Source organism: Malaclemys terrapin, chromosome 9 (genome assembly GCF_027887155.1).
Source record: "Malaclemys terrapin pileata isolate rMalTer1 chromosome 9, rMalTer1.hap1, whole genome shotgun sequence".
Taxonomy (NCBI): Eukaryota; Metazoa; Chordata; order Testudines; family Emydidae; genus Malaclemys; species Malaclemys terrapin.
Genome location: NC_071513.1, coordinates 92,536,996 through 92,552,303, shown reverse-complemented (window position 1 = coordinate 92,552,303; position 15,308 = coordinate 92,536,996). Strand labels below are relative to the sequence as shown.

Below are 15,308 nucleotides of genomic sequence, written 5' to 3'. Positions count from 1 at the left end.
TTCCATAAAGCATAACCATCAAAAATACTCCAAAATGTTTCTTACATTTGTGAGCATTTTCAGTTTTAAAAAACAGTTTGTTGCCTTCATTTATGTTATAAAATGTGGGAAATCCTCTTACTTTCAGAAAACTAGCTTCTGAACTGTAATTATAAAATAGCAACTAAAATTGTATTCACAGTTTCTGCATCATGTGAATTTTTGAACAGGAAAATATTATAAAATTTGCATTGCTGCCTTGAACTTTCACATTTGTGGTATTATTGGCTGACAGAAAAGAAAAAGTGTACTGTCATGCTTGGTTTACCTCAATCATTTATTTCTGAACTAATAAAAGTAAACAATTACCAGATAGTGAATATAGAGATAGTGTAAATAGATATAGATATGGCCACCATTAAATTATAGTAGGAAACTATGTTGAGTTTGATAAAGTTAAGAAAAGCACATGAAATCATATTTTGTGTATATCTTGTTTTATGGCCATTCATGGTTTTGTTTGTTTTGTTTTGTTTCATTAACATAGCAAAATACAATCTTCCTATTAAACAATAATTATCAGATGGCAGACAATTCTTTTTATTGGTTTACATTGGCAGGTCACAGTCTAAAAGCACAACCACATCAGGCAGAAATTGCACATAGACCATCCTGGATTTTGAAGACTTCAATCTTTATGCTTCTACCAGAAATGCTCCTTTTAAAACCGGGGATGATAAGCTATATTATATTAAATGTTAGTGGATATTTTTTATTAGTTTAGCTAAAGAAAATGACTGAAACTGTAGTGGTTTTTCTTGTTGTTTTGTTTTCAGTGTCACTTTTGAAGTCTGTATTTGATGTTCTTAAACACACTTCGAAGGGTAAGTTTCTAGTAAAATCATTTCATGTAAGTTTAATCACCCTCACAGTGTGAACTAGGTGAGTTTCATTGAATGGAATACTGCATATTTATCTGTTCCTTGACATTTCTAAATTTGATGTATGTATTTTTAATTCTTACTTCTGGCTGAAAAATGATGGCAAGTTAGTGGGTAGTGGTAATTAATGTAATACTGCAACATCATACATTCATAATGTCATGATTCTTATAAGGAACTGTTTTAGATAGGACTGGCCTATAAATATGCAGTTGTATTATCTGTAGAAGGCATATCCATGTCTTCAAAAACCAGACTAGTCTTAAGAAATGACTCTTTATTTGAGACAGTTACCATTACTTCATTAAAAAATGACAAAACAGCAATAAACATTTTAGCTCTTTAATGAGCAAAGATCAGATCTCTTAGCATTGGAATAATATTTGTTATCCAGATTATCTTTATTTCACTCAGTGACCAGTAATATGGCCAAGAAGTACAAAGTAATTTTCCATCAAGTAGTATACAATTCTTTTTTGTGTGTGTAATAAGCTTTCATTCTTGAAAAAGAGTAACTGAAAAGAAATGTTTCTGTTACTGCAGTTAGTTTGTCAGAGAGAGTTCTTTGCATTATCTTACAAACTATCAAAATTGCTAGTAATTTGAAAAAATGTAAAAAAAAATCACATAACTTTAGTCTAATAGAAATATAGTACAGGTAAGAGAAAGTATTTATCAGGGATGTGCTCTTAAGTCCATCTCATTTTTTTATATAAATGTACATCTGATTACATATACAAACATTTTGAAAGGACTGTGATATACCGTTTCTGAAAAACAACAGGGGAATGAAGAGTTTCTTGTGATTTTAGAACATTCATTTAAAATCACACAAACAAATGTAAGATTCAGGATTACAAATTTCCATTTGTTGGCTCTCTCCATCCTTATGGACCCTTTCTATCTACATTTGCACTCTATAGAGATCTCATCCAGTGAATTCACTTGAACGGCAAGGATAATGTATAGCAAAAAGGGAAACAACTTTACATTAAAATATTAGCAGTAAACTTTGTCACATGCACCATGAGTTAAAACAATAACAGAGCTGTAATCAGAGTGGTAATGTTGGGGCATCTTTATACTGCAAAATATCCTTGCAATGAAATCTTTGGACACACTTTATCTTACCAATATGAACTAAATATTTTGTAACTAAACCACAGCAAATTATAAATCCTTCATCAAAGAGGTTCCATTAAGGTTATAGTTCTATAAATTATTTAGGTGGAAACAAAAGAGAACATTAAAAACACAGAAAGATATTTTTCCCTCTGGGATTCACTGAGCGAGTGTTCACCACTATATACCTAGAATACCATCAAATACCTTTAAGAACTACTGTAATTCCTTCTATTACTGAAGCTACTGTGAATTATTTTACTGTAATTACTTTTGCCCCTTTAAAAAAATCTTCTTTAGGTTGTGCCAATTGATGGAGGAAGCTTCTATTAAAAACTCCAATGGGATGAGAAGAATTTTAATTACGGCTTAATCAGCAGCACAGCCACCAAGCATATAAATTATCATGCACATCGTGCTAAAAATATCCAGTTTCCTTTATTCCCACAACTTTTATACTGACAGCACTTATGTGATAATGTTGTACCTGCCAGGCTTTAAAACTTCTTTGTTTGACTGGCAGATTTCAGCATGAGCCCCTTACTAAGGCCTTAACAGCATTGGTGCTTTGTGTACTTATCCAAATATGTAAATATGGACTACACAATAAAACAGTTCAAAATAAAAATTGGTGAAAATTATCTGACATTCCATTAGTGTGTCCCTTGTGCATATTTATAGATTTTTTTTTAATGTCAGTCAAAGTTCTTTTCTGTTTATGTTGCACATGCCTAATTCCATTATGTAACTTAAATCTTCAAAAAATTAATAGTTGAATGTGAATGAAAAAGTATCATTCAGGACAATTGCTTCAAGCAATTGCAAAGGTTTTTTTTTAAGTTCATTTGTATATATGTACAATTCATTTTTTTTCAAAACCCCAAAAGTTCTTGATATGTATATTCACATAATATTCCTCCATATTTAAATAGTAAGATTCTTGTAGGTTGAAAGCCAAGTAATCTTCAGTAATGTCACCTACTGTAATCCATCAAAAAAAAATAAAGTTTGTTTCATCTTGTCTGGCTATACCCTGGTTGTTGAATGTGAATGGGGGTGGGGATGGGGGTGGGGCAGAGTATTATTCTGTCCTCCAGTAAAGGTATTGAATGTGTGTAGGGGCTGAATCCCTGGTATAGTGTTGGGAATCATTGTAATGGTGTTGGGTGTCATTAAGGGAATATCATCAGGAGACCTTCTCATAGCTAGTGTGTAGTCTGGGGGACAGGCGGTCCGAAGAACCACCTCATGTGGATGGATGGACTCACATTCATGATCCAAGTCAGTGTGCTTCATTTGGAGGGACATTATCTCCTCTTCTTGTGCATGGGCAAGATCATTGGTAGTAGTACGCTGTGGGCTACATCTCCTATGAACATCATGTCTCCTCTTGTCCTTTTTGTAGTACAATGCTGCAAAGGCCAGAATGTTTAGGAATAGCAAAGATGCTCCAACTGCAATAGTAACACTCAACTCTGTGGAATAGTCCCTTTGATCCACTGAAAATGGACTTGGTTGTTGTTTGGGATCATCTTGTTTGGCTGTAGGAAAGGCTGAAGTAACAGGTACAGAATTTTTCCTTGTTGGTCTGAAAGTAATATCAGTTGATGGCACTTTAGTTGTGGTCGAGGTATACTGTGAAATGTCGTTAAGATTGTGCAGATGAGGTACCAGTTCCAGCCACAGGTTCACTTTATTGGCCCTGTAATGTTCCTTCACTCGTGGTTTTAATCCAATGTGAAGATACAGTTGGTCTTTTTGAGAATATCTGGTCCATGCTACTTCCTCAAAACGATTGGGTTTAGTATGAATGAATTTTGTATCTTGTGGGACTGGTTGATTTGGGTCACTAGAATTAAAAAAAAGCTGAGATGTAAAGTCTGCATTTCAAAAGCAATTATAAAATTAAGATTTGATACTGCATTTTAACATTTATTTGGGGGAAGGGCAGTGAATGGAATTGCAGGCCTAATAGCAGTTAGAGCCAACACAATGCAAGTGGACATTGCAAGCTTCCCCAGTGCCCTTCGTACCTGAACCCCCATCAGCATCTAGCAACCCAGTCCTTTTCTCTCAAGGAAAAATTGTTAACAGTATTATACTTTGGTACTAGCGATGTAGATTAATGCCTACTCGAGACTAGGATGAGGGGTCAGAAACCTTATTTTTATTTATAACTTAAATCTCAGCCTCTGAATTCAGGTCTGCAGAGGTGAAAGGGCAGTGTGTTAACTCAGTATAGCACACATCCACTGAAAGCCCATCGGAGTGCGGAGAAGTGATACAAGGTCAGTCCTCGGTATCTCTCAAGTGCTAGTCCATGTATCTTACTTTCATAAATGCCTATTCATTTGAATAAGTGGACATCATTTTAAGACTCAACCTTCCATGTGCTGTGATGTCGGTGGCATTTTGCGTTCTTTATAATCAAAATACCACCACTACTGGAGTACAGTCAAATATTGTGGTTTGTTAAATGATGATCTGTTTTTAATGATGGGCACTTTATAACTGCTATACGTGATCTCAGTATGTTCCTTATTCACTGTAATACATGTTACAATTTCTTACACACTGGTCAGATTAAAAAAATTGAGAGTTCCAACAGATTTCCCTATTTTAAATACAGAGAATCTCACTCAAAGCATCGGAATCTTACAAAGCAGAATGAACTTTTTAAGGCCAACTACAGTACTATGAGAAAGCTAAATATTAGATTGAAAAAGATAAAAATATCAGGGAAGCTGCCTTTTGCAGCCCTTTTTTATGTACGAAGTATTTATCACACTGTTATGTATAAAATAGTCACATGGACAGTTTCCCCATGTGTTAACAGAATGTACAATTTTTAATTGAACTGAGAGATATTAAAAACATATAACTCTCAACCTAATCCTGCAACCCTTATTCATGTAAATACTCCTTCCTGGCCCAAGTATTTCCTACAGAAGTCCATAGGAAAGGATTGCTGGATCAAGTCCTTAATTTATATATGAGATTACTCTCTATCTAGTACTCACCCAGTTTTTGCAAAGTTTGTCCAATATGTCATCACCACTGCGCTTAACATGACATCATTTTTGGAGAAATTACAGGGAAATAATTCAGTAGGACCAATCATAGGGATTCCCAGAACATAAGGAACCTCATCTCCATGGGCTGCATCTGCCCAAGCAGGTACCTGATCTGTTTGGCAATGATGGTAGAAGGCATAGAAGTATGTAGGCGATCCAAAATTCGAGTGAAGATCTGCTGTAGCCACTGCTGGTGCAACCCACTGGTGATCAGTAAACAAAGCTAGCAGTGTTTTCCTTCTTGTCTCTGGATTGTGTCGGTCTGCCCAATCAGTATACATAAATTTAATAGTTTCTCTCAATATATCTTTGCCTTCAGGGTATCCATATAAGTTATCAACAAAATTGGAAACAGCAAAGTCAAAATCACTAGCTGATATGCCATCTTCGCTATCAACTATATTTTCAACAAATTTTAAACCTTCTCCTTGGTTAACTCCCAACATTATGTCATAGTTGAGGAATTCTCCTTGTTCCATCAATATCTGAGGATCATCTGGTATCACATCACCATCAATTACTGGTCCAAAGGCTATGTGGTATCGTGCTGGTTGAATGTCCTGGTCCACAAGTTCTCTATAAGGCTTCTTCTGTAGACACTCTACCAATTCTACAGTGTCTGACATGTTGCAACCAACTTTTGTAGCCAACATCCTGGCATATTTTGCAGGTTGGAAACTAACTGCCCAGCTGGAGAGAGCTGTTCCACTTTGAGCTATTGCTCTTTGAAAAAGTCCTGTGGGGGAAAAATATTTAGAAAGTACTGAGGTGACCTTTATAAGCATGTGGTTGTTTAATGTTTAGATTAGGTATGTGGGAAAATAGGAAATCTTTTATCATGATTAAAAAATTACTAATAAATAAATGCAGTACAGAAGGTAAAATCTGCTTGTTGCTGTATCCACGTCTAACGTGTACAAGAAAATGCACATGTATATATAAATCCTAGACCAATAGATAAATAAAACTCATGCAAATGCCAATTTATAGCAACTGAGGATCTGGCCCTATGTAACTCAGGAAGCTGAAAGAGTGGGAGAAATTGTCTGATGCCATATCTTGTTCAAGACAACACTGTTTGCTTTGAAAAACTCATAATACTAAAATTATTTTATTAGGTCGGAGGAAAAGCCAGTCATGCCCTGCAATTGACTGATTTCTTAGATATTGTTCAAGTCATCAGCACTTGCATGTGTATGACCATGTTTTAAATGGAAAACTGAATAGGACCTAATATACTGTTTTTATAGACTCTGTTTAGGATTGAACTTGGCTTGAGATGTACAGGGCTTCTCAATTGGGTATTATAACAAATTGTATATTCTGAAGCCATACAAAATACTGGGCAGCATTCCTAACTCATTTATCTAAGAGTCAAGATCCTTTCTTGTAAAAGATCCTATTTTAATTAAGGTTTATGGTGATCACATTTAAATAAAAAAAGGAAAATGATAAAATTCAGGTACACTGAATATCCTAAGTTTCAGAGTAGCAGCCGTGTTAGTCTGTATCCGCAAAAAGAACAGGCGTACTTGTGGCACCTTAGAGACTAAAAAATTTATTAGAGCATAAGCTTTCGTGGACTATAGCCCACTTCTTCGGATGTCCACGAAAGCTTATGCTCTAATAAATTTGTTAGTCTCTAAGGTGCCACAAGTACTCCTGTTCTTTTTGTGAATATCCTAAAATATTGCTTTGTGACTTAGACATTTACACATATACTCAGGTATTCATTTATGAGAGATGGGGTGGATGGGGGAGATTCTGCTGTCACTTATACTTGTGTACACCTGAAGTAACTCCACTGACATCAGTGCAATTACTCTGGATTACTCTGGTGTTACTGAGGGTAGAATCTGGACCAAAACCTCTGCTCACAAATATACGAAGCCGGCGGCTTAAGATCAGCATTTTAATTTAATTTTAAATGAAGCTTCTTAAACATTTTGAAAACCTTATTTACTTTACATACAACAGTAGTTTAGTTAGATTATATATAGACTTGTAGAGAGAGACCTTCTAAAAAATGTTAAAAAATGTATTACTGGTACGCGAAACCTTAAATTAAAGTGAATAAATGAAGACTCGGCACACCACTTCTGAAAGGTTGCCGACCCCTACTCTACTCCATACTCCTAGCAAATCATAATTTAGTCCATATTAGGCAATATATTTTACCCTTCTTGCTAATGAGTTTTAAAGTATTAAAACTTTTTTCTGCATCACCACAGAAGTCCTACAACTGAAGGACAACAAAACAATTTGTAATTATGCAGTCTCTTTGTACAGTCTATTGGAAAATATTTTGTAATCTGACCTATATTTATTTCATAGCTAACTATAAGTTATGCAAAATGCCCTTTGACATATACACATTACACGAACATAAAGCATATTTGGCCAAAATTTGCTTTTATTTACACCAGTACAAATCTGGAGTAATTCTAGTGACATCAGTAGAGTTACTAAGGATTTGCAATAGGGTAACTGAAGGTAACTTCTGAAGGCAACATCTGACCCTCTATCATTGATTTACGCAAATAAAATACCTTTGGGGCACACCCTGCTGATCAGCCAGTACCAGGGCCGGCTCTAGGATTTTTGCCGCCCAAAGCAAAAACAATTTTGTCCGCCACCCCCCTCCCCGTTTTTTAATTACCCCACCCCCGGCCCCGCCTCAACTCCGCCCCTTCCCCAAATCTAGGGTTACCATATTTTGAGTGTCCAAAAAGAGGACACTCCACGGGGCCCCGCCCCACGCCCCGCTCACGCCCCCCACGCCCCAACTCCGCCCCTTCCCCAAAGTCCCCACCCCAACTCCGCCCCCTCCCCTGCTTCCCGCGAACATTTGATTCGCGGGAAGCCTGAGGCAGGTAAGGGGGGTGGGGGGAGGAGGCGCGGCCCAGCCTGTCCCCCCCGGCGTCTCCAGCCTGGGACGGCTCGGGCCCTGGGGTGCCGGCCCCGGGCCAGCCCCCGGCCCAGCACCGCCGGCCCCTGGCTCAGCACCGCCGGCCCGGCCCCCGGCCCAGCACCGCCGGCCCCGGCCCCCGGTTCAGCTAGGGTTACTATACGTCCTCTTTTTCCCGGACATGTCTGGCTTTTCGGCACTCAAACCCCCGTCCGGGGGGAATTGCCAAAAAGCCGAACATGTCCGGGAAAATGCCGGCCAGGCACTTCCGCTCCCGCGGCGGCTCTGCTCCTCCACTGACTCTTCGGCTCTGTTTAAGAGCCGAGCTGCCCAAGCGCTATGTTCTTCAGGCAGTCCCCTTGCCTCCGGACCCCAGCCGCCGGCCGGGCACTTCCCCTCCCGGGCTCCGGCGGCGCAGGGTCCAGAGGCATGGGGGCTGCCCGAAGCCGGTAGTGCTGGGGCAGCTCAGCTCTTAAACAGAGTCAGGGGAGGAGCAGAGCCTCCGGCCGCGGCGGCTCTGCTCCTCCCCGACTTCGGCTCTGTTTAAGAGCCGAGCGCTACGGGCTTTGGGCAGCCCCCATGCCTCTGGACCCTGCGCCGCTGGAGCCCGGGAGGGGAAGTGCCCGGCCGGGGGCGCAGGGTCCGGAGGCAAGGGGGCTGCCCAAAGCCCAAGCACTACCGGCTTCACGGTTTGCCAGGCAGCCTCCAGACCCTGCGCCCCCGGCTGGGCGCTTCCCCTCCCGGGCTCCAGCTGCGCTGGGGAAGCGCCGGCCGGGGGTGCGGGGTCTGGGGGCTGGCCGGCAAACCGTGAAGCCGGTAGCACTCGGGCAGCCCTTTCCGTGTGGCTGGGAGTGGGAGGGAGGAGGGGGCAGAGTTAGGGCGGGAAAGGGGCGGAGTTGGGGCGGGGCTGGGGGTGGGGAAATGTGCGGGGCCATGGCCCGTGGAGGATCCTCTTTTTTTATTTGTTAGATATGGTAACCCAAGCTCAGCACCCCCGGCCTGGCCCCGGCCCCCGGCTCAGCACCGCCGGCCCGGCCCTGGCCCCCGGCCCAGCACCGCCAGCCCCTGGCCCCACACCCCCGGCTCAGCACCGCTGGCCCCTGGCCCCGCACCCCCGGCTCAGCACCACTGGCCCGGCCCCGGCCCCCGGCTCAGCACCGCCAGCCCGGCCCAGCACCGCCGGCCCCGCATGTCCCGATTTTCCCGGACATGTCCGGCTTTTTGGGATTTCCCCCCAGACGGGGATTTGAAGCCCAAAAAGCCAGACATGTCCGGGAAAATCCGGACGTATGGTAACCCTACCCAAATCCCCAGCTCTGCCTCCTCCCCCCAGGCTCTCAAGCCTAGGAGGGAGGGGGAGAAGCGGCGCGCGAAACGGCTGTTTCCCGCACCGCGGCCGCTCGGGATCTCCCCCTCCCTCCCAGGTTTGAGAGCCTGGGAGGGAGGGGGAGACCCCAAGCGGCCACGGTGCGCGAAACAGCTGATTTGCGCGTCGATGCTCCCCCTCCCTCCCAGGCTTGAGAGCCTGGGAGGGAGTGCTTGTCGCGGTGCACGAATCAGCTGTTTCGCGCACCGTGGCGAGCTAGGGCGGCCGGGGCACATTTTTAGGGGCGGCATTCTGGCGCTGGCCATGCCGCCCATAAAAATGTGCCGCCCCAAGCACCAGCTTGTTTTGCTGGTGCCTAGAGCCGGCCCTGGCCAGTACCTCCAGGGAACAGGAGTTGCACCTGCTTGACTCATCTCAGAATTTGGCTCTTTAAAAATACAAATTATGGCCTTCAACTTGCAACATGATGTGCGGATGGACTCAGGCACTGCACAGAGCCTGAGTCAGGGCCTACCTGAATCACACTGCAGGATCAGGACCATAATCAAATGCTAGTTAAAATTAATTGCTTCATGAAAACATTTTTTAAAAAGATCTTGTTGGAGTTTTAAAATCCTTGAAGATAATAACAGGACCAATTCCTGAGGTCCTTACTCAGTCTCTACTCTGCCCTTACTCAGGCAAAACTTTCATTGTAGTAGAATCTGGACGTGGACTGAAATATGTGGCTGAAGAGCATCTCTAGATCCATGAGATGAGTCATAACTGAGTTTTGCCTGAGTAAGAGCTGAGTAAGAACAAAGCAGAACCTCAGAATTAAAGGCATAGAATATATAATATTTATAGGGCCCAGGTATTCAGTTGATGTAAATCAGCTTGAAGTCAATGGATCTACAGTGATTTATACTAGCTGAGGATCTGGCCAGTAGAATATATACAGCATAATACCAAATTGGAATTTTCACTTGGATGTAATTCTTAATGCAACGTAGCTTTACTTTATGTGCATACTGTGTAAATATCTTTTTTTAATGGTTTAGAATTATTTTCTATATCAATGAAAGAAAGAGTCAGTTACATGGTAAGAAAATGCTGATATAAACACGATAGCTTGTTAAATGGCACATAAAAGGCCAGATTACGTTAAAAGTCATCACGTCCTCTAGCCATAAAGTACAATTCAGTTACTTTAAAGAAATACTTCTGTTGAACCATGTTAGTGAATAATGGATGACAGCGAGAAAAGTAATTTTCATACTGTAACTGATTTCTGCCAGCAACAATGTACAGTAAAGGAAGTGAACTAGATTTCTATCAGGAAATATTCATACTCATGGCTCAAGGGGCTGTAGGCTGATATTAAAATGACATTAATGCATAATGGGCCATATTTTGCTATCGTTTGTATGTCAAGGTCCTACTGAGGTAAATAATAATTTGCATTTATTTGTCCACAGATTTCAAAGTACTTTACGAGATGGATAAGCACTACGGTTCCCATTTTGCATATGGGGTAGCCAAAGCAAATTATTTAAGATCTCCATCTTTCAATGTGCTGAGTGTCTCCTGACCCCTGCAGAATGCTCTGTTCAGTGGGGGATGAGAGCACTCAAGTACGCACTCAGCATATAGTAAATGGGCTTGTGCTTTTGACCAAATTTTATAGTGTTACAACATGACTGTGTAGAGTTAGCTGACAAGATGCAGATCATGACTAACTGGTCATTGCAGATAAAAGCATATAGTGTTCAGCATTACATCAGCTACTTGTAATTAAACCAAAGGTTCAGTCATTGGCAGAGAATGGAAACCAGGTTTCCTGACTCTTAGCCCCATCCTCAATCCACTATGCCACAGATGACCCACACTGTGAATACTGCAGAAAAACCGATGGCATGATATGACCCAGAGATTACACATGGTTATGGGCACTATGCTTAGGCTAAGTTCTGACTAGTAAACTACTGGCTTAAAATGCCATTTTACAAAACATGTCACAGGTTAACATGCAAAAGATCTATATAATTGAGAGTGTCAAATTTATACGTGGATTCTACACTTCTACTTCAAGGTATTTCAAGTATTAGAGTGGTCTTTGGCTGGAAATGGTTAAACATTTTTTTTAAAATAATAATAAATAAAAATAATAATGATTTTAAATCATTTTAAGAATAATTTTTAAAATTAAGCCCACCAGCCTAGGAATCTATTTTCCATGATAGTATTGTTTACATAATAGAGAATTGGCCTGATTCTTCTCCTATTTAGAATCATAGAATACCAAAGTTGGAAAGGACCTCAGGAGGTCATCTAGTCCAACCCTCTGCTCAAAGCAGGACCAATCCCCAAACAAATTTTTGCCCCAAATCCCTAAATGGCCCCCTTAAGGATTGAACTCACAACCCTGGATTTAGCAGGCTAATACTCAAACCACTGAGCTATCCCTCCCCCCTTCCTCCCAGCACAGTAAGGCCAGATCCAAAAGCTCACTGAGATTTAGTGGGATTCTTTCCATTGACTTCAATAGCCTTTGGATCAGGTGCTCAATCAGAAGTAAATTCTACTGATGTCAGTGGAGTTACTCCAGTATGAGTGTACAATCAGGCCCTACAGGGAGTTCACCAATGTAAATCAGAGGAAAATCAGGCCTTATGTGTCTCTCCAGACTCCATCAACAAGGGTTTTCTGTCATCTGTCTGCTAAGTCTAAACAATATAGCATACATATATGTGAAACGGATACTGACAGGATGGAGGAAGAAAAACAATGTGATCAAAAAGCAATGGCGGTGCAAATGAGAAAAAAAGTGTGTGGAATTCTGATGCCAAAATGGAAGGAAAAAAGGTTTTTTGGCCTCAAACAACATGTTTGTAATTTCCTGCTGTCTGCCTTAACTTAACTAGAGAAAAGGTGTTAATCTATGGAATAGAAAAAACATATAGGGGCAAAAAAAAAAAAATTAATTTGTGACCTTGATGCTTTGACAATTTTGGTTCATGCATGCAAAACATTCAAACATTCTTTTCTCAGAAGACAGCAAGTGAAATTCATGCAGTTTCAGACAAAAGATTTCTGAACTAGGCACTTTTTTCCTTCCCACTAGATAATACTGTTAAGCATTTCAGCCATTAGCTTGAAAACAGGAACCATGTCGTTTTATTTTTCTTTAAATCCTGCTCCTCATGAGAAACTAAACATGCCTTTGATGACTGATTGAATATAGTCGACCTCATCGACTGTGAGCATCTCTGACTGGTTTTCCAAAGAGGACACCCTTAGGTAAGAAAGAAAAGAGACAAAAATGATGTGCTGTGCATGTGCTGTTCAGAAGTCTGTTGCAAAAGTGTTTCTACAAAGCTCCACAGGAAACAGAAAGAAAGCCACCCCAAATTTAAACGTGCACAGAAGAGTTGAGGGGAAGGCAGCTATTACAGCCTTTAAAAAGCCAGATTATTATTGAGTTGAACTCAGCAGTCCATAGAAACAGAGAGAGAAATACAGAGCATCACAGAGTACTAATGGTGGTGGCATGCAGACACCAAAATTGTCAATATTTGCAACCTGCATAATACCTTTGGTTGAATTGCTCCAACGGTTACCTTCAGAATAATGGGATAAAGTCAACAGATTGACGCATGAACCGCCTGCACCGGATCCAAAAACAGTTATTCTTAATGGGTCACCACCAAAGAACCCAATATTTTCACTAGTCCATCGCAAAGCCTGGATTAGATCAAGGAGGCCATAGTTTCCTTTTGCTGCTTGATCCCCAGTACTCAAGAAACCTGCAAATGTAAAGGAAAAAGAGAAAAGGTTTAGCATGGGCTCCTCAGATTATGCTTGTTGCACTGTTATCTTTTCAGTAATGCTTCAAATGTAAATGGAGTTAAGTACTATGGAAATACATACTTTTTTATATCCACTTGGCAATAATTTACAAGTAACTCATCCTTGCTACAGTAAATCCTTTGCTGTTCATTGTAATATTAACCATGATAAATGAATGTGAGAATTGTGTAGGTACAATACAGGATAATATGCTCATTGCAGTACAAGACTGGGAATAAGTCAGTAAAGACCTATGGCTTTTAAATATAATAAATTGAGAATAAAATCTTTGGGGAAGGGACCATGTTTTCGGTATGTGAGCAGTGCCTTTCTAATTGTGCGCACTGTTGGAATGCAACTAATGAAAAATAATAACACATACGTGTGAACAGAACACCGCAAAATTTGTAAGGCCAAATGTTCAGCTTGCAAACGTGTGTGTTAAAAGGATTGTGTCTGCAAAACTCGGCACATGCCTGTTTATGGAAGCATAGGAGTCAGATGGGCACCCAGCTACCCAATTTGCATATGCAGATGTGGGGTTGGTGCATGCCAGAGGGGTGGCTGCTCAATTTTGCAATCCATTGATTGTGGTGTAGGTACTCCCTGTATTACCACATTGCCTCCTTTCCCCCTCTTTTCTCTCCCATTCGCTTTACTCCCCAAAAGATTCAATTTATGTCACAGGACAGGCTGAGCTGTACAACCTGAGTGACTCTCCTACTCCCTGAGCTCCAACCCACATCCATTAACCTGGGTTAACTGAGTCTGCATTAAAGGATACACGAGGCAATTTGAGCTGCTCTAGTAACCCCTTAGCATTAAATAGATAGGAGCTTAGATGTAAACCAGGGAGTACATAACTTGTTTCCTCATAGTCAGATTGGGAATTGTATCAGGTGGAGAAATGAGTGCTTTTCCTGTAGTCAGTACAGGAACTTTGTTTTTTTGTTTATTAAAGACTTGTTATCATTAGGCAGCTGACTCTCAAAGCTGAACCATAAACACATCAGAGAAAAGCCCCTCTTGGGTTTTATCTTGGACCCCATGGGTCCCGTTGGCCTCCTGTATAAAGTCTTTTGAGCAAAGGTTTAAATAATATCAGCATTTGAAGGAAAACCAAAAGCCTCCACTTGTGTATGAAACTGATTTCACGCACACAAAATGGACACCGTAACAGCCTTTCAATGAGTGCCCTGTAGAGAAGTACCACCATTAAAACAATTATCTCCACAGGAACTAAATATTAGCAGTTCCTCTGTTCTACTTAAAGTTACACTAATTTAACTCTCCTTTGATGCAGAGATCACCACGCTAAACAAAAAAGTTTACAGTAGTTTTCCAGAAGAAAGCATACAACAATTCTCTTACAAACCTATTCACTCACACTATCACATCAACAGCAATACTTGCAGCTCTTAAGACTTAAATTCAGAATAATAACTGTGTATGATATTGATGGGGAAGGAAGAAAAAAGATTCCTTATTTATAACAGCTAGTTACTATGTCCTTTAAAAAAATATATCCCTTTTGCTACCCAAAATACCAGGGCATAAACAGGGAGAAGCTGAATTTACAGACTCAATTGCATAGAGAGAGAGAGATGACCATTTACTCTAGAAGTCAACAGGACAGCGACTGCAGAAATACAGAACACAACATGTAGTAAGAGCTAACAGAGGAGCTTTATTGTAATTGATGCACCTTTCCAGTGAGAAATGGATACAAATTCAAGAGAAGGAAGGTTTCAGAATATTTCTTCTCTTAATGCATAGCAACATTAAGGCCATGATTTCAAGCTTTGTGATAAAGGACTTGATTCCACCCCCACTGAAGTCAATTAAAAGACTCCAACTGACTTCAGTGGCAGTGGAACAGGTCCAGAGTTAGGCACCTAAATACAGGTGTTGTGATGTACAGAGGGGCTGAGCACATTGAAGTAAATTTGAGCTGGTATGTCCAGCCTCTCTGAAAAATAGGTCACTTTTTTTTTATAATGTGCCAAATTTTAGGCACCCAGGTGTGAACTCTTAATCCTGAAGGGTGTGACTAGATATCTGATTCAGAGTTGTACAATCACTTGGCTTCTACTGAACAAGAACTCAGATACATTTTGACCAAAATATTG

General features: G+C 40.8%; 1 protein-coding gene across 10 annotated transcripts in view; it reads right to left on the bottom strand.

Annotated features, from left to right (window-relative positions):
* Window positions 1-563: 563 nt before the first annotated feature.
* NLGN1 (neuroligin 1) overlaps window positions 564-15,308 on the bottom strand; it is a 595,801-nt gene continuing 581,056 nt past the window's right edge. For 7 of the 10 annotated variants that reach the window (XM_054040478.1, XM_054040480.1, XM_054040476.1 and 4 more), the window contains 3 exons: window positions 12,924-13,136; window positions 5,063-5,852; window positions 564-3,891 (listed from right to left, as the gene is read on the bottom strand). In XM_054040478.1, the coding sequence (XP_053896453.1) occupies window positions 3,069-3,891; window positions 5,063-5,852; window positions 12,924-13,136 (1,826 nt within the window). In that variant the 3' untranslated portion in view covers window positions 564-3,068. The remainder of the gene's footprint in view (window positions 3,892-5,062; window positions 5,853-12,923; window positions 13,137-15,308) is intronic. The other 3 variants (XM_054040481.1, XM_054040483.1, XM_054040485.1) reach the window with 1 other exon arrangement.